General features: G+C 43.5%; 2 protein-coding genes across 4 annotated transcripts in view; one reads left to right on the top strand and one right to left on the bottom strand.

Annotated features, from left to right (window-relative positions):
- Positions 1-4,988: 4,988 nt before the first annotated feature.
- hyi (hydroxypyruvate isomerase) lies at positions 4,989-12,871 on the top strand. The gene is made up of 9 exons (XM_063201607.1): positions 4,989-5,187; positions 5,689-5,800; positions 6,845-6,959; positions 7,996-8,074; positions 8,232-8,281; positions 9,351-9,420; positions 9,806-9,940; positions 11,945-11,996; positions 12,439-12,871. The coding sequence occupies exons 1-9, from the start codon at positions 4,989-4,991 to the stop codon at positions 12,455-12,457; spliced, it is 831 nt and encodes a 276-aa protein (XP_063057677.1). The 3' UTR covers positions 12,458-12,871.
- Positions 12,769-20,560, bottom strand: part of szt2 (SZT2 subunit of KICSTOR complex) — a 178,512-nt gene continuing 170,720 nt past the window's right edge. For all 3 annotated transcript variants that reach the window (XM_063201598.1, XM_063201599.1, XM_063201600.1), the window contains 3 exons: positions 20,290-20,403; positions 16,374-16,442; positions 12,769-15,812 (listed from right to left, as the gene is read on the bottom strand). In XM_063201598.1, coding sequence (XP_063057668.1) covers positions 15,669-15,812; positions 16,374-16,442; positions 20,290-20,403 — 327 coding nt within the window. In that variant the 3' untranslated portion in view covers positions 12,769-15,668. The remainder of the gene's footprint in view (positions 15,813-16,373; positions 16,443-20,289; positions 20,404-20,560) is intronic.

The raw sequence follows: 20,560 nt of genomic DNA, 5'->3' as shown, positions 1-20,560 counted from the left end.
TACTTGCTATATCATATCTGTAGAGTGTGGGCTTTCAGAAAATATATGGGTTTGCTAGTTTAATATAAATTATACACCTATTTAGGCCAAAAACCCATAACTGTCTAATGGATTTCAATGGAAATCAATGCATTTCAATGTAATCCCAAACACATTACATAACTAAGGTATAGAGGAATGTAGGAAGTTGGGAGATGTCACAATGCACATTATACCACATCTGGAGTGTGTAGACCTCGGAAAATAATTGGATTGGATAGCTTAATAGAAACTACACAGTTATTTTTAGGGATGGCACAAACCGCACCGAAAACCGAAACCGTACAATTCACACACATACCGAACCGAACCGTGCAATCCGTCGCAAACCGCAATTCATGTACTGCCGAGAAAAATATGTAAAACAGACATTCTAGGAGTATCTTATCCAGTCTCTCTGATTAAAACATTAGCGTATAAGACCAATCAGAGGATGACACAATTAAAATCACACCATTTTCACATTATGAGCCTATACAATAAGCCTATTATAAGCCTATACATCACTTTTTAACTGCCGTTATATAAATATTGTTTAATATTCCCAGTGCATCATTTATCATGAACTAAAAAAAAGAACCGTAGAGAACCGAAAACCGCGACCTTGACACCGTGATATGAACCGGACCGTGAATTTTGTGAACTGTACCACCCCTAGTTATTTTTTACCCACACCTCATGGCCGTCCATTAAAAATCAATGCATTTCAAAGTACAATGTACTTTACAGAACTTAAGTACGGATAGAGGAAGTTGGGAGACCCCAGGTGGATAGGTTGGATTGCAACCTTTGCTATATCATATCTGCACAGTGTGTGCTTTCAGAAAATACATGGGTTTGATCGCCTAATATAAGGTATGCTGCTATTTTTGGCCTAGAACTCATAATTGTCCAATGGATGTGAATGAAAACCAATGCATTGCAATGTAATGCAAAGTATATTACAGAAATGTGTTGTAGAGGAATGTATAGAGGAGTTGTCCCAATGCATATTATATCACATCTAGAGTACGTAGACCTTTAGAAAGTATATGGACTAGATCAATGATTCTCGAACTTTACGCCTGGGCCCACTGGTGGCCCTTACTGTATTCCAAGTGGGACTTGAAATAATTTTCTAAAAATCAAAATCACATTTGTTTGTAGTGTATGTTTTATTTAATTTATTCAGTCAGTGATGAGCCCTGAAGAAGTATGAACATTTCAAGGGGACCCCGAGTTGGAATAGGTCGGGCACCCCTGGATTAGACAGTTTGATGCACATTACAGAGTTAGACCCAAACCTCATAGCTGTTAATTGAAAATCAAAGCATTAACAGGTAATGCAAAGTGCATTACAGAATTAAGTAATAGCTCAATGTAAGTTGACAGAGCTCTCAATGCACATTATATAGCTACTGTAGACCTTTGGAAAACAAATGGGCTTGATATGCAGTACAGTTATTTTAGACTTAAAACTCGTCGAGCCATTGAAAATCAAATCGAGGCTATATTACATAATGAAGGTAGGTCTAAAGTGTAACAGAGAAAACTGGAAGATGCGATTGCAATTGCACACACATCAGTTTCAAGAACAGTACATGGAGATACTGCATAACAGTATTTTCATTTTGTCTGGAACTAAACTAGACCATTACTTTTTCTGAAAATGTGTCTTTTTTAAACTTACCGTACAATCTGACGTGCTGGGTATGTTGGGTGTGTTGACTGCTCTAGTGTCAAAGACAGATAAGACTAGGTGCATCATGATACAGACAGAGTCCTGTTTAATTTCATATGTGTTGTGACTGAGATGTTGGAGAATGAGTAAGTTCATGATGAACAATAACTATACTACAGACTTGTGAGAACACCAACCAGCGGGAATATAACTCCACAAACATGCTGGAGGGAAGAAGGAATCTCACAGGGATTTGATGATTCATCAAGGAAGAAAAGATATTCAAGGGAAACTAGTGCCTTGCATTGATTGTTGCCTCTGAGTCTAATAGAGTGAAGCACACAAAGTGAATTGAAATCATTGACTGCATGTGAAGTGTGAAGTGGGGCGTAGAGCAGGTGGGGTCCTGATCTCTAAGGAAAAGGATACAAATGAACATCTGCCAGTTCAACACAATTTCCTCACTTACTATTTTGGAAATTAATCTCCTTTTCAGTTTTATTTCACAAAGGATGGCCAATCATGCACATTGATACTGTTCAAAGGGCGGCATGTCTGGGTAACACACAGCATGACCTCACACTAAATCCAAACAGCAAAGCTGGAAAAAAGAACCTCCATGTAATCTTCCTGGATCTTGCTGATGTCTTTGTCGCCATGCCCCATGAGCTCAGTGATGTGCCCCCCATTTAAGAAAGTCCCCATTAGAACAGTAACTGGAAAGAGCACTTTCAGCTTACATCAAGATGTGGCTTGAAGTTTCAAGATGCCCATTACCAATCTCACAATTTGCAGTGCAACAAGGCATGACTTCAGATGACACTAAATTCAGACATACTGTATCGTGAGTCCAGAGATCAGTGGTGAGGGAAAAGGCATCACTTGTGGTTACTTAGTGCAAGTGGAGACACGCAATGGGAATGAGGCAGCATCAGCTCCCAAGAAGGCTGGAGATATTGATGTATCCTTCAGTTTCCTATTCATACAGACATTTCCTTTGGAGATTGCCTCCACATGCCCTCAGACAACCAGCTTATTATTTAGTACATTGTACCATGGAAAGTTACATTGCAGTCGGGAAATTGAAGTCTGCATTGAAGAGGTTAGATGCAGAAGGTTTGTGGCAATATATATCACCAAAACGTCTGAGGGATGTGGGAAGCAAGGGTCTCACAGCCACCAAAAGCACAGGTATGATCACCCTGTCACTTCCCAGTAAGGGTTTACAGTATGAAGTTCAAAGACACCCTCAAAAGCCAGAGGAACTGAGCCAAAGGCCCTTAGTGTCATGTGTTCTAAAAACAACTCATTACTCAGAAATTTAAACTGTTCATGAAACTTACCCCTATCATTCTCCAATTTGTTGCGCCAGCAACCAGCAATCACCAATGATGCTGATTGGATGGGGAAAAGGCCACAGGACCCAACAAATGGTAAACAGCTCCTAAATTAAACTTCATCATTTATCATTCACCATGTTTTCTATACAGCTATAGCGCAAACACTGAATCTCTTCATGACTGATTTTGAGATTTTGAAAATTATAATTCACGCACATTATAATTTGTTAAAACAACATACCATAGGTGTAATTGCCATGTTATGTGTGAAGGACTCTGAATGCACTATTTGCATTCTTTTCATTGAACAGTTAGTGTCAAGTTCTCATTTCTGTGAGTGAGCTGACAATTGCAATATTTCTCTTTTGCAAATGCCATTCTGACAGTTACGTATCCTCTTGACCTCTTGCCTTCTCCTAATTAATCTTGTTTTCAAACACTTGAATGTCCACCTCCTGTAGACTCAAGTTGAGCCATTTTTGCAACCAAGACACTATGGTCTCTATCAAGATCTAAAATGTATGGTCAGGCATTGAATAGTACTTTCTGAAAATAACATCCACATGCCCATCAACTAATCATCTACAGGGTGTCAAACTTTTTCCATAACTGCAAGTAGGCTATATGATAAAAGGAGACCAGGCAACATTTTTTCACTTCATGGGTGACCCAATACTACCAGTGCTTATGGGTTTGAGGTTCAACAAAACAAAATTGCCAAAAGAAAATCTCATTTCATGTAACGAAGTAAGCGTGATCAAGTTTGTATCAATAGCACTCTGGCCCATTTTAGGACATCTTAGCATGCATCTCCAGCACATGCCTACCATCACTTTAATTTATTAGAAATATAGGCTAAATGTGCCCTGGCCCACTGACTGAAAAAAGATTATTTAACATAATGTATGTAGGCTTTCTAAAGATCCACTGGATGTGACATTTGTGTTGTGATATCTCCCAACTTCCTACATTCACCTTAGTTCTATAATGTAATTGCAGAACTTGCATTTGCAATGCATTTCAATGGTCAGCATCTAAAGTACCTGAATTATGTGCATTTAGCAATCTAATCAATATATTTGAAGGTTCATAATGTGCATTGAAACATATCCCAACTTCCTCTATCCCTACATAAGCTCTGTAAAGTCCTAAAGATTTCATACTTTTAAATGCATTGATTTTTAATGGACGGCCATGAGTTGTGGGTCTAAAATAAGTGGGTTATTTATAGTAAGCTATCCAATCCATATATTTTCTTAGGTCTATACACTGTAGATGTGATATAATGTGCATTGAGGCATCTCACAACTTCCTACATTCCACTATACCTTAGTTATGTAATGTGCTTTGCATTACATTGAAATGCATTGATTTCCATTGAAATCCATTGGACAGCTATAGGTTTTGGGCCTAAATAGGTGTGTAATTTATATTAAACTAGCAAACCCATGTATTTTCTGAATGCCCACACCCTACAGATATGATATAGAAATCATTGGGATTTGACCCCCCCCTCCTACAGGCTTCTGCATCAATGTAACCCTGCATTATATTGCTGAAAAAGTGTACGACGGATACATTTTGACTTATATAATTCATAGCAAAGTACATTATCCATCAAACCTGTATATTTTTAAAATCCCTAAGGTGTCTTCATGTGATGTAACATCAATAAAAACATATACCATCATCACAGACACTTGCATACGCCTACATCCATATACAGGCATGTATTGTGAAATGCACTGGGTGTCATTATAAAAGTGAGTAAAAATATAAGAAAGCTACCACTTCCAGAGGGCTATCATACCAAATAATGTCCCTCAGGCATGGAGGATTACAAAAAACATTGATAGACTTTTCCACCCCAGGTGATACCAATATGTGAAAATGTGGCCTCTGGCTCACACCCTCTCTGCAGAACAGCAAATGACAAGGAGACTGCGAGAATGCCCGCGTTAAAATTCTGCGCAAATATCTCCTGGTTGTTTACCGAGTTACCAGAATTCACTCAGCGGTTGCAGGCAGCAGCCTCTGCTGGTTTTCGGGCAGTAGAAGCAGCCTGGTTATATGACTGCGATATTGCCAAACTTGTCGATGCAAAGACTCAAGCGGGTATTGAAGTTGTGCTCCTGAATACTCCTCCGGGTAAGACAAAAACCCGAAGCTTGGTGTCCCATTCCTGCCTCTGATCTAGTGTCATCATGTTATTATTCGAAGTTCCATATTCATATGTATTTGTAGTGTAGTACACTCATGTAGGCTATTATAGCCTGTTGTAATAATATACAATATTGTATTGTCTGTAGACTTTCCAGTCCATTTCCCTTGTTATTATATAGGCCTACCACTATAATAATAAGTGAGCCCTAGCTTCTATTCACAGTTCCCCCTGAACATGTGCAATAATACATGAAAACTATCAAAGTTTGATGTGTGACATGGTGGGTGTGTGAGTTCAGCGGCAATATCTGTTTGTCCGGTGGTGCACCTTGACCCCCAGCTCATGGTGCACACATGCCCACAAGGAGGTTCCATTCATTTGAAATGAGCCAGAAAATAGCTTTTCATACCACCCAGATGAAAGAGCACTGCTTTTTAAATATATATATATATATATATATATGTGTGTGTGTGTGTCTTGTGAAGGGGATATGAAGGCCGGTGATCTGGGTCTGGGAGCTGTGCCTGGCAGAGAGCAGGAGTTCAGGAAGGGTCTGGAGTTGGCTGTGCACTATGCCAAAGCATTGGACTGCAAGAGGTATACACATGACTCACCACGAGGAAGTCTATTTATTATGGACAATTAAACACAGAGAGCGGCCCAAATAATGTGACATTCCCTGCATCCATAACATGCCACACAGGGTTAATGAATGAGTATAAAAGATGGTGACCTTGTTTTTAAATGACAACTTTCACCCGAAACATAGTTACACTTTATGTTACTACACATGTGTAGCCTTCAATGATAGAAACACTTTTAAACTAATTGAAAATGCCAGAAATTATACAGTAGGCCTGTAGCCTCCACTTCTTTCATACATCTGTAAATGTCTTACAAATTCATTGATTTTTGTCACACTTCTTCTGTTCCCGTAGGCCACAAGGTAATGCATATTAATCTGATAAATCAACCTTCATTGTTGAGCACGCAGTAAAGGACACCTGTGCTGCCATCACCAATAGGAATAGATTAAGACCAAGTGATGAATGACAACGTAATTAAGGTTGACACTGAATGGAATTGTACTGTAAGGGAAAGAGTTTGTGTTCTGAATCTTTATTAAAATTTGTCTCAGTAAACCCGGAACATAAATATTAATATCAAATTAATTGACAATATAAATATTCATTTAAAGAACACTGACTTGCCCCATAAATAAGTCTGTTCCCCCTCACTTGGATTCATTTATATTAACTTGAATTTAATTAATTACTTGGGATCCATTTCAAGTGTTTTGAAGATAACACATGCATTGCGAATAACAACAACTTAGAGAATAATGCAATTAAGAGAGATATTTTACATAATTTGTTGCTAAACTGTTAAATTGATGTGGTAAACAATAATTTCTGTTTCACAATATAAATGTCTCTCATATAAATATCTACCATTTGTATCACCAGGTACTTACGTACAACACACAGTGTTACATTTTTGTAAGACACACCAATGGTTTGTAGTGTCAGCAATATAAAAACAAGCCTGTGTCTCCTGTGATTCTCCAGTGTCAGTGTTATATGTGTGCAGGTTTCTCACTGTAAACATTTTTTGCTATTCTGCTGCATCTGCCATGGTTAGGATCCACTTGATGGCAGGGAGGGTACCTGTGGGGGCGGACCGCTCCGCAGTTACCATGGAGATGGAGACCACCTTTGTACAGAACCTGAAGCATGCTGCAGATGTCCTCTCAAAGGTGACCCTATCCTCTCGCTCTCTTTCCTCTCCCGCTGCCCTCTCTCTGTCTCTCACCATCTCTCCCTTGCTCTCACAGACACTCTCTCTCCCTCTCCTTCCTCTCTCTCTCTCTCTCTACCCCCTCCTCTCTCTCTCTCCTGCTGTAGACAGCCAGTATTCTCAGATGTTCATCAGCATCCCACTGCCTTTACTGTACACCTCAACCTCTGGGCCTCTGTATTGTTGTGTATTGGCTTTCAGTTTATTTGTTCTCTTTCCACCATATGTGTTGAATCTGGGCCTCACATTGTTCTCTTTATTGTCCTGATAGAACATTTTCATAACAGAGTGAAAACAGGGCAGTCAGAACTGATGGTGCAGTGTTTGAAGGGTTGATATGAACTGTACTGCACAATGCAAATCTAACACATGAACAGGATTTTTTGTTTTTTGTTTTTTTAAGTGGAAGTAAGTCCATATCAGTTATGGGGCCCTTTGTTGCCCTTTCAATATATCATTACTGTTAAAAAAGACCTTTGGTAAATTACTGTGTCAAATAGTAAAACATATGATTTAACATGACTTACATTTTTATGAATGTACAGTCTCATCATTGTAAATTCTCATATATTATACAGATGTGTGCATAACAGACTAACTGGTTAGATGCAGTATTTATTGTATGAGGAGGAGGTGCAGCAGTAATGCAATAATTAAAAAAAAAACACAGACCACGAAACCAATTCTACAGCCTATTGGGAATGAAGAGAAAAAAACAGTCGAAAAGCATTGGCATCACTGTAGTTTAAATAATATTAGCCTTTTGGTGCTTTCTGAAGGGCTGGAATCCCAGAGCAGTTCACCACTGACTCTCAACGCTGTAATTTAAATGATCACCCTTATGGGTTTAGGAAAATTACAATTATCTGCCTAATTAGGCTTATACATTCGCGACATAATGGAGTATGCTGTGATTTCTGCTGTAGGATAATAGAGCCGCTATTGTTCTTAACTTTGTGTGATGCTGTCTGAGTCCTTTCCTTATCCACCAACAGGAAGGAATGCTGGGGCTGATTGAGCCCATCAACACCAGGATAACAGACCCGCAGTACTTCCTCAACTCTCCGCATCAGGGTAAAAATGCTCACTCATTGCTGAAATTGCTTAAGGCTTGCTTGACTCAAGTGTCTCTGTATATTGTTTTTAGCTATTATTCCCCCACTGTGAAGTATTCCATTGTGGTTCTCTCTTAAAAGGACTTTGTTTTTTTCTTGTTGTTGTTTATTCCTAGCGGCTGAGATTTTGCAGAAAGTCAGTCACTCCAGTATTAAACTGCAGATGGTAAGTGCGCGCGCTGCACTCGATGCAGAGCAATCAAGGGAGACATTTAAGGCCTCGCGCCGGGCTACAGGCAGAGGCGCGGGGAGGAAATGGATTATGACATGTACTTTCTACATCTGTGCTTGTTTAGAGGAGCTGTGTGCCAGTTAGGTTAGTGGAAAAGTAATAATGTGCCCGTATTTTGGGAGTGACCGCAGTTTATCGATTTTTACTCATGCTGGTCGGCGGTAATAAGCACAATTCATATATAATGGGCTCCAAAATGGCTGCCTAAAGCAGAGTAACAAAAACATGATGACAGAAAAAGTGACACTTTGCTGAATTCTTGCAGGACTTGACAATTATCTCTGTAAAACATTGTTTTGGACATTCCTAAAGTACATCCCATTTCCTAATTCTAACTACACACCGAGTCCACTCATTACCTAGTAATGATGTTAAAGATATTTCGGTCCTTTCGGCAATTTTTGTCATTCTGTCTACCTTTTGGAGATCAGAGACAGACAGACAGACACACACACAGACAGACAAACTAGACAAAGTCACACGTACACACAAAGAAAAGAAGAGGAAGAAGCAATTCTTCTCTGTGAGATGCTGACGGAGCAGCAGCAGAGTCCATTACCTATCCTGCAGCTCATAGGTTTGTTGACAGGAGGCAGGCAGGCAGGCAGGCTGGGCAAGGTAGACGCATGCCGGAACGTTTCTGTGAATGGCCGCTCGGAGCTTTGAGCTGTCACTGAGCACATAAAAGCCAAGAAACTGCACTGAAGTATGATTAAACACAACAACCAGCGGTAGGGGGAGGAGGGAGGAGAGAGAGAGAGAGAGAGAGAGAGAGAGAGAGAGAGAGAGAGAGAGAGAGAGAGAGAGAGAGAGAAAAGAGAAGGGTGGGGATGTGGATAAGGTAGGGTGGGATGGTGTGTGTGTGTGTGTGTGTGTGTGTGTGTGTGTGTGTGTGAAGGAGGAGGAAAGAGTGCTTCTTTAAATCACCACAAAATTCTGCTGCGGAACCAGACTTTGCTGACAGAAGCCATTTTGTTGTCCCCCCCACCTCCCCCCAACACAGGATGTCTATCACTGGCAAATAATGGATGGAAACTTAACACAGAATATCCAGAAGTATTTTCCCCTCATCGGCAAGTTTGTTAACTCATGCATTTGTTTTGTTGTGTGTGTGTGTGTGTGAGAGAGAGAAAGAATAATATCAAATATACTTGTGTAAATGCAGACCATCTCACACGGTAAGCCTCTCACTTTACCACACTGTAGCCAGAGAAGTTCAGCAACAGCATAGTATCAATAATCTCTGTCCTCAGTGCGACCCCACATAAGTGTCTGTGACCGCACATACATCAAGGAAATAATCTGTGTTGACATTGGTGAAAGCCTTTAAAAGCCTCTCCATTAAGCCCATCCATCCAATGTGTGTGTGTGTATACAATTATGTTCAATCAGTACCTAATAGTTGCTGAAGTGTATGACTAACTGGCTGCTTATGTTGTCACGGGTGTCCCACTGTAGGCCATGTTCAGATTGCACAGGTGCCGGGCCGCAATGAGCCAGACAGCGCTGGAGAGCTGAGCTTTCCTTACCTCTTCAACCTGCTGGAGGAGCTGGGATATCAGGGCTACATCGGCTGTGAATACAAACCCCTGGGTAAGCTGCACCAACGACCCAGCCTGGGCCCGGTTGAGGAGGAAGATTGCACACATCCCAAAGAATTGTGACAAAGGCGGATGCAAATTTTAGAGTGATGAGACACTTGAAATCCTTTTATTTGTGTTATTATTCCATGGTAGAAGTACATTTTGACCATTCAGCGAGTCTGTAGAGGACCTCAATGGTCGAAGCATAGTTCTGTCATCATGGACTAATAAGGGAAAAAAAGGATTTCAAGTGTGTGGACTCCTCACTCTGAAACATGCATTGCATGGGTCTGCCCACGACGCTGTACAAAGTTTTGCTTCTCATTTAGTCTGGCCACATACCCTAGAACATATCAAATCCTAATGAGACCAGGAACAAATACATTTTGAGCATTTCATGTGGCTCGATGTGAGGTGCCATCTCACTCACCTGCAAACTAATAATACAGCAAAATATACATGTGCACTACAGATGCTGAAACGTAGTGTCCATGGCAATAAGCAGTCATTTTGTCACAAAGCCACACTTCTGCATCACCTTACACACATCTGCATGGCTAAACATTTTCAGTGCGCTACTTCAGATTAAAAGTAGATACAACAGTTATGACTGCAAGCATAGTTATTTCTGTCTTTGTCAATCATGTATAGATACACATCAATGGTCTTATTGGTCTGGACCTGTGACACAAGCCACTTCCATATTCCTCACAGCCAGCATGCATTCACCATCCCATACCTGTACACACCAAACTCCCATCCGACCCCTCAAACAATCCACAGGGCAGAAATCAATAATTCTGTGCCTGGAATTGTCCATGTCCTACCAAATGTTAAACATAGCCTTCTGTCTCAGGCCTGATTTATAAAGCACCTTCCCCTCTCAAGCACTGACCATAGAAACCTGCTATTCATCTCTTTGTGCGCCAAAACACAATTACTAACACACTACACACAATATAGTTTTTTCCCTTATCTTTTCACTATTCTTAAGCACATTGAATGACATGCATGTATGATAATGTGCTATATAAATATTTTTGATTGATTAACAGTCTAACATCACACACCTCTACATGAGTCATATAACTCAGTGTTTCTCAACCTTTTTCTAGGCAAGGCACCCTTTCAATTAATGAAAAATTTCAAGGCACCCCAAACCAACAAGCCGTAACATGGCATCGCATCCGATACCACACAAGTTTAGAAAAGTAACACATTTGGAGATGTTACACGACCTACGTTCGAAGTTGCAGCTGACTGGGGCGACCTATATTTACTTTATTGTGCGTAAATGGCAGATGAAAGATTCCACTGACTAGCATTAACTTATCATATTATATTACATAATTTATTTATCAGCCAGGTTTCCGTGGCACCCCTGAGGGGGGCCCGCGGCACCCCAGGGTGCCCCGGCACCCCTGTTGAGAAACACTGATATAACTAACATAGCTCGCGTCTAAAGTGTCAATTCCAATCTGTCAAGCGTGTGATTGAAATGACAATGACAATTATAATTAGGGCTGTCAGGTACTCACAGTTTTGCAAGGTGTGGATAGGAGTGTGATGCACACTGGGGATAAATCGCAAATTTGTGGTAGGATCTCATTTTAAAAGCACTGTTAATGGTCTCCCCACTCTTTTTTTTTAATTTAAAAAAAAAAAACTTAACACATCTTTGTGAAACAAGATTTCAATTTGCACAATTCCTCCCCCCCGTCAGTAATGGGAAGGAAGAGGCGAATTTGCTTATTACAGCCCAAAAGTGTGTTTTGCTGGAAAGGCAAGGCAGCCTAAACCTATTAATGTTATAACAATGAAAGTAATTTCAATGAAAGCGGGCCACTTCATGTTCTGGTATGAATATAGAGACTGTGTTCCCCCTTTGGGATTATTCGAATACAAGGTAACGATTGTTATGCACTTTACAAAAAAGAATAGGGGGAAAAACAATCCAGAAACAGCTTGGCGCAGGAAGTTCAAAATCTAAGCGATGGCTGCTTGTGTTTTTCAGGCTCCACAGTGGATGGTTTGAAGTGGGTTCAGGATTACTTAAACTCTCACAGGTAAAGACAAGACAAGACATGACCAGAGTGTTGAGAAGAGACAGCCTGTAATGACCACCCTGTGAAGACGCCAAACAGCACAAGCAAAATGTGCCATGATTTTTGAAGAGCACTGCACTGCTGGGGACTGGTGTGAGCACGTCTCCTTAGGCATTTTAATCAGGCTGATGTTGGATCAAGAGATGTCATATTTTTTGTATTTAATATACTAATGGTAATAGAATGACAGATCTACAAACAATGGAAAACTATAGACACTATTGATCAAACATGCAACAATACTCAAGCATGTGAAAGAAAAAAAAAAGATTTATTTTAATAGCCGTTTAATTATGTACATTACATATACATTCCCCTTTCGCAAATTAAAAAATAAACATAATCTTTCGATCTGAGCAGTAGTTGTCTTTGTATGATGATCTGATATATGTGTGTTTGGCAGGGCTAGATGTAGTGCGTAGGATGACATCGACATTGACACGAGATGGCTGAGAGCCCTTTGAAGTTTCTCTCTCTTCCAACACGTTCGTTTCCCTTCATCCACTCATCCTTGCCAAGCTCCATTACAGCAGAATAGAGTTTGGCAGCCAAAAGCCTGGGCTGAAGGTCTGGTCTGTCCAGTGATTGAGCCTGCTCCCGCTACACATTACAATTTAATGAAGATACTCTCTGGCAGAGCGCTTAGAGAGGGCTTTAGGATATGCCAACTCTTGAGTGTTTATTTACTGAGGGGAAAAAAAGGTGGATTTTTGAAAACGCCCCACTCATAAACTGACCGTTCGGATTTTTATTTGTGTTTGCATTTCATTGTAACAAATCCACTTGTAAGTACATAATTTACATTTTACAACAGTTCCAGACCTATTTTTTTGTTTTTAAATCACTTTCCATTATAGCGCTGTTTCAGAATATCAACCAATAAATGAAATGCCAACCATTAGCCTGTTGCATTATTAAGAACTAGATTACATTAAATATCCAGTGTTTCAACTTCACAGAACAAACTCTTCAAATGTCCATTGTCTCGCATAAAAGCCCAAAGTCAGTGCTTAATTATTTCATTCCCCCCAAAAAGGGAAACTCATTAAAAAACACATACACAAAGAAAAAAAAAACACCTAATTATTTTTTGGTTTCCTTCAAGTGAAAGTTGGGATGTGTGTAGACTCAGTATTGCAAAAAACAACAGCTCCAGGATTCCTTTTTTAAGTGTGCAGACAGGGTTTGAGCGTGGCAAATTTGGACACACATGGCTAGTAAGACAAACCAGACCCTCTTCAGTCTTCAATTCTGTGTGTGTGTTTTTGTAGCTCCCCTCAGTCATCCTGTCGGTGCTCTTTGTAAACTGGGGTCTGGTAGCCTGCGTAGCCCTCCACCGTGCCCGAATTAATCAGAGGCCTAATTGGATTCTCACAGAATCTCCTCGCAAGGTCAACACAATAATAACACTGCTCTTGTTGCGTCGTTAAGGAAGTAGGGTGTGGGTGGGTCAGTGTGGGTAGAGGGGGGGTAAGAAGGACGGTAGGCACTTCTGGAATGAAGATATGGCAGTGAGGGGGGAAATTAGGGTAGCGCACTAGGCTGACATTGTAAGAAACACAAAATGGTGGGCGGAAATCAATTACCCACCACTGCCAGCTGCGACGGCAGCGGCAATTTCACTAGCGTTGCCGAATAAATGGATGAGGAGGAGAGGAAGGGGAAAAAGAACAAAAGGAAGAAGTAGAGGAAGAAATGAAAGAAGAACAAGAAAAAAGAAGAAGTAAAAGTAAAGGAAGGAGAAGGAAAAGAAGAAGAAGAACGGCCTGAGAAAACAATGCTGCAGAGGGCCGAGGGAGCAGGCAGACGGTGCGGCTGAGAGGAGGTGAAGCTGGACCTACTGGGGCCTACTGGCCCATCATCAACATCCACACCTGCTGCTCCCCAGCTCTCTCCCTGCACCTGACTAGCTCTCCCTGGCCAGCTTTATACCGCACTACACCCTGGGCAAAGGGGGGCTGTGACCAGTTATTTATCAACATTTGTACACGTTTAAACATGTAAAGGGGTTTGAAATGCAATACTAAACCGTTATTTGATCATTTCAATCGAACAGGCATACCTGACACATTCATACCATGACTCTCTCTCCATGCTCCAGTCACCTGTGATGGTGAGAATAAGGCTTCAGTTCTGCGTCACATTCAAACACACTCAAGTAGAATCAGATGTGCACATGTAAATGTACTGTATATGGGTAGCTATGTTTCACAAGACATGGCTCAAGACAGAAGACAATGAGAAAGAGAAAGAGGAAGGAGAGACGGAAAGAGACAGAAAGTGTAGAAAAATTGCTTTCGGCAAACAGCGCTGTCCTAAAGAGCTCTGAAAGTCCATGTGGCACTGTAGTCCTTATTTCTTCTCTCTCTCTCCGACAAGAAAGGCATGCATTCCTGTGACCCACAGGCCACCAGTTTTGTTTTTACATTTATATTTTTTTAGTCTTTCAAGGCAACATAATTGCATAAATGGGAAGCGCCCGACACATCCGATACAGTGAGCACTTCAGTGTAGAGAGTCCTTCTGTCCAACAACAACAAAAAAACCTAAAAAGCAAAATAAAACACATCTTTGCGGTGAGGTAGTGTTCCAAACCTTCGGCTCGTTGTATGTGCCAGTAAAGTGCCCTATGGCGGTGGGCTCCAAATGCCCCCTTCGGAGGCACATGGTCGACAAGCGAGTCACCAATCTGCACCACCACCTCCTTCCACTACGCCCTGACTACGCCAACGCCAACTCCACTCCACTCCACCCCCTCACATGTGGTATGCTTGGCAGGCTAGTGCCAAGTGCCACGGCTGCGGCACACGGCAGGGCTCTGGTGCTCCAGTAGCCTCCTTCAGGTGAAACAGCTCGTCAGTGATAACACAACAACACAACACAGCTGCTGCCCCCCCGCCTGCTGGCCGTCCTTCCGCCTGGCAGTTCCAGTGGCAGTGCGGTGTTAGTAGTAGCGCTGTGGTACAACAGCGCTCCACTCTCTCTCAGGGATGTGCAGAGCGACTGAGATGAGATCGATGGTGCCTGCGAGGAAGGTGGTGGAGGGAGAGAGGGAGGGAGGAAGGGAGAGAGAGAGGTATGCATGGCTGGGGTGGGGAGAGGGAGGGGTGGATGGCTGGGATGGGGGGGTAGCAGGGTTCTTGTGGAGGGCAAGTAAGGTGTTTGGCACTACATGGCAGCAGCAGTAGCAGCATTAGCAGCAACAACATTCTCCCCTTGACACACACACACACACACACACACACACACACACACACACACACACACACACACACACACACACACACACACACACACACACACACACAGTACACGCAAGCGTGCACACACACACACACACACGCTCCAACCGCTCCTGTAATACTCTAGGCACAGTTTACCTCCTGACAACAGCAGCAGGCCATAATCACGACCCCAGTGCTATCCACCCATCAACCCATCCTCTCCTCCCTCTTCTGTCTCCTGCTTTCCCCCCCTCCTCACAGGCCTGTCTTCTCTTCCCTCCCCTTTCCTGTATCCTCCTCCTCTTCCTCCTCCCCTCTCATCCCCCCTCCATCCCCGAGGACTGTCCCGTCTCTCCTCCCATCTTGTCGTCCTGCACCCTTCTCTCCTCCTCCTCCTCCTCCCCTGTGGTCACAGGAGGCCGGTCCAGAGGTTGTAGCAGGCGGTGTTGACCACCGACTCCAGGTGGTGGTACATGGAGACCAGCTGTGGCGGCGGGCTGGTGCTGGGGGCCTGGTGGGCAGGCAAAGGCTCCCGGAACACCACCTTCAGACTCTGGAGGATGGAGAGGGGAGAGAGGGGGGGATGATGGAGATGAGAGGGATGGGGTGAGTGGATGGAGGAGGAGAGAAGGAGGGGGAGGGAGGATGGAGAGGGGGTGGGGTGAGTGGATGGAGGAGGAGAGAAGGAGGGGGTGGGAGGATGGAGAGGGGGGCGGTGATAGAGGAGAGGGAAGGGGTGAGTGGATGGAGAGAGGAGAGAGGGAGGGGGTGGGGGATCAAGGAGGATAGAGGAGAGGTGAGTGGATGGAGGAGTGAGGAGAGAGGGAGGAGGTGGATGGATGGAGGAGAGAGGGAGGAGGTGAATGGATGGAGGAGAGAGGAGAGGGGGTGGTTGTGGGTGGGGGTAACAGCAGGTTGTGGAAATGGTGGGGTTGTGTGGGGTGATGGGTACATTTAATTAAAATTCAGTCAACCTGACGTCAATGTCCTTGCCATGCCGCCTGTGCTGTTGCTGTATGTTAAACACAGGGGGCGAATTCATGTCATGTTGCGAGGGGGGGTGAATTCAGTGGGGTTTAGAGATAAGGACCTGCTGGTGCAGTGTGGTGCTTACCGTTTTGCCTGCCTGGGCGTCAAGGAAGACGAGCACAAAGCAGTCGGTGAACTTTTGATTCAGAACAGCCTGAAAGAGAGAGAGAGAGAGAGAGAGAGAGAGAGAGAGAGAGAGAGAGAGAGAGAGAGAGAACAGCCAGAGGTGTGAGGATATGCCGGGTTCAGAGTGAAGGACTGAGGGAATGTATAAGACATTTTAGGTAGAGACAAAAACAGTGAAGAATATAAAAGAGTAAATAATATGATGCCGTTAATCTAGAATTTGTTAATTTTCATTCCTGCAGGTTCCCTAATAGAGTAGTGCTCTGGCATATGGCATTCAAAAAGATCCTCACATGCTTCCTGACTGTATGAAGTACAGAGAGTTTTGTTTACCGAGCTCTACTCTTGAGGTACTGGTAGGTAGTGGTAGGCTCGGTGGGGGTGGGGTGTGTAGACTAGGATTGTAGGGGCTGGGGAAGAGGGAAGAAAAGAAGCCATCCAGGCTCCTGGCTGTCATCAGCACAAGCAATCTCCAGCACCAAAGTCTCCTCCCTGCGTTTGATCCCCAGCCTGGCAATTACAAAATTAAGCAGGAGACTAACCCCCCTGACACTACGGGCCGACTGACAATTATTCCCCCCTCAAGACTCCTCTTAATCCCACTCTTGAGAGTGCTCTTAGTGAATTTTTCCCCTCTCGTCTTTTTTTTTTTTAGTTTCTTTTTCTTTTTTTTCTTCTTTTTTTTGTGCAGCCCCTTTAACAAGATGCCAACACTCGCCTCGACAGAAGCCCACAGAAGTTTCGGAATTTGTTGAATTGATTATTTCTCTCTCTCTCTCTCTTTTCTGAAAACTTTCACTGAAGTCAACCCGCGTGCTGATTGGAGTAGGGGGTGGGGGGTGTTGTTGGCGAGAGGAGAGGGGTGGGCATAGCAGGAGCCATGGAAACGGGATGAAGTTTCAATTTCAGTGAAGTTCAAGTTGACCCTGGGCAGGGTGCCTTTGCCCTTATATTTCAATTTGAAGCAAAAGTTACCTTCAGCACAACAACAGAAACGAATAAAAAAAGAACAAAACCACAGAGTACAAAATAGTCTGTAATTAACTACAGGACCCTGCTTGTAGATGCTGGTCGACTGTTGCTAACCTTAAAACTGATTCAAAGGCCTTTCGTTACACATTTACACACCCTGACACACACACACACACACACACACACACACACACACACACACACACACACACACACACACACACACACACACACACACACACACACACACACACACACACACACACACACACACACACACACACACACACACACACACACACACACACACACACACTTTTGTCTCTCTCTAAAAATGAACATTTATATACACATGAAAAAACATACACCTCACACATGAAGAGATATATGTCTTACGTAACATATTGAACTATACAGCATTGAGGCATGGATATGCATACAAACACGCGCACATGCACGCAAACACCGCTCGCACACAAAAGTGGCATCATGAAAAGGCGCACACACACACACACACACACACACACACACACACACACACACACACACACACACACACACACACACACACACACACACACACACACACATACACACACACACACACACACACACACACACACACACACACACACACACACACACACACACACACACACAATACTGGCATCATGAAAATGCATGCGCCGCGCGCACACGCACACGCACACGCACACAAATAAAAAATATACTGGCACCCCGCAGAGTGGTTGAGAACTAGCTGGGATTAGCACTGGCTCTTGTGCCTCGAGCTTAAAGTGACGGTTTTGATGTTGGCGCACACCAAGTTGAGTCAGCCTTGACTTTGGGAAAAGGGGAGAGAGAGAGAGAGAGAGAGAGAGAGAGAGAGAGAGAGAGAGAGAGAGAGAGAGTGGCCGAGAGAGAGAGCGCGCCAGAGAGACAGACAGAGAGAGATAGAGAGGATAAAGAGAGAGAGAGAGAGAGAGAGAGAGAGAGAGAGAGAGAGAGAGAGAGAGAAAGAGATAGAGAGAGAAAGAGAAAGAGATAGAGAGGAAAGAGGGAGAGAGAGGGAAAGAAAGAGATTGGGGACTTTTAATTTGCTCGCAGCCATTTTTAAGGATGCGCCGCTCCTCTCTCTTTGCCACACACTGCGCGCATGCTAGGGATAATCTGCATGGTTGGAGGCTTTTTAATCAAGGCGGTTTGTTTGGATTGCTTTGCTTGTTGGGTGTTTTATTGAATCACGGGGCTGACACGTCACAGCAGGTAGCGCCTGTGTCCTCGGGCATGTCATGAGGAAAAAGCCTCAATTTTTTCACCGAGATAATAGATGTAGAAATACCCGAAGGTTACCGACAAAAAAAGAGGAACTCTTTAGTGAGCCATCCGTGACCGACTTCGGTGTCAGTTTTTTAAAAACGGTGTGAACTTAAGTTCACTTACTCAAACGGGACCGTTCTGTGGGACTTCTTCATGGGAGGATAATATGTCAAGACATCTGCGACTCCAGAATATTGTCACGGAGAGCCATTCTTCTGCTACTAAACGGCTTCCGGTGGCTGCTCGTCACGAACCTGTGGTTTGTCGTTCTGTCATCTTGCATTTCACATGAGTGAATTAGATATGTGTTTTCTTGTACTGTACTCTGTCTCTGGATGCTTTAAGCAGAGATCATACGGGATGAGATCCGCTCACACCCCCTATGTGTATAGAGGAATTGTTGCTGGGTGCTGCACTGCAATGGAGGAATAGGGGGAGGGCGTGGGACAATTCAGTAAGCCTTCACGCAAGACAAGTGAAAGGAGGAGGGATTAAATCTCCGCAAAGGCAGGAGCAGGTAATGACAGCTGTCAATCATCCATGGGCTTCCTCCTGATCTACGTTTATACATGAACAACATTAGACGTGCGTTTTCTTGTACTGCACCCCCATCGAAGTACTACAGTAGGCAACACCCTAAAATGTCACACCTGTGGTTTGTCATTCAGTCATCTTGCATTTCACACGAGTCATGTGCTTTCTTGTACTGCCCGCCAGCCATCCCCACCCACCCCCCAAAAATTGTGAGGCAACTCCCTAAAATGTCACAGCTGATTGCAGAGCTCTCTGACAGACAGTAAAGGGTGCCCAGAGTGAAAAGATTTTTACACAGATCTCATTACAACTACCATATATCATGCCAGCGCCTGCTATTTTGCTGAAAAGGTCAAAAGCAGAGTTATTAGGTAATCAGGTAATATCCATGTGTGGGGATGTGGCGGTGTGATGGGTGTTGTTGCTGGCATATGGGAGTGTGTGCGCGCGCGCGTGCGTGCGTGTGTGGTGTATATGCAGGCATGTATGTACGTGCATGTTTGCTGTATGTGTCGTGTGGGGAGTGTGTGTGTGCATGCTGTATATACAGGCATGTGCGTGCGTCTATTCATGCTGTATGTGTCGTGTGGGGAGTGTGTGTGTGTGTGTGTGTGTGTGTGTTAGAACCTCATCAGGTACTGAATGCTGCTGTTGTTTACAGTGTATAGGTGCATCAGGGAGTGTGTATATGTAAGTTAGCTTCTTGTGTGCTGTGTGCGTGCGTGCGTGCGTGCGTGTGTGTGTGTGTGTGTGTGTGTGTGTGTGTGTGTGTGTGTGTGTGTGTGTGTGTGTGTGTGTGTGTTGTGTGTGTGTGTGTGTGTAGTGTGTATGTGCATGTGCGTGTGTGTGTGTGTGCATATGTGCGTGTCTTGGAACCTCACCAGGTACTGGATACCGCTATCGTCCACAAAACGTGTGCCTAAGTGTGCTTGTTGTATGTAGTGTTTGAATGTAGTGTGTGTGTGTGTGTGTGTGTGTGTGTGTGTGTGTGTGTGTGTGCGCGTGTGCTTGTGCGTGTGCGTGTGTGCATGTGTGTGCTGGAAGCTCACCAGGTACTGGATGCCGCTGTCGTCCACAAAGTGCCTGCAGCTCTGGGGGAAGCGGGTGAGCAGCACCTTGATGAGGCTCTGGTACCAGCTGGGGCTCATGGACAGGAAGCAGTCCTGGATACAGGGACGGACAACAGAACAGGCAATTAAATTACACACACACTCATACATGAACACACATACACACACACCCACACTGAATATAAACACACATACACACACACCCACACTGAATATAAACACACACACACACACACACACACACACACAC

Source organism: Engraulis encrasicolus, chromosome 6, assembly GCF_034702125.1.
Source record: "Engraulis encrasicolus isolate BLACKSEA-1 chromosome 6, IST_EnEncr_1.0, whole genome shotgun sequence".
In the NCBI taxonomy this organism is placed as follows: Eukaryota; Metazoa; Chordata; class Actinopteri; order Clupeiformes; family Engraulidae; genus Engraulis; species Engraulis encrasicolus.
This window is presented reverse-complemented; position numbering and strand designations above follow the sequence as displayed.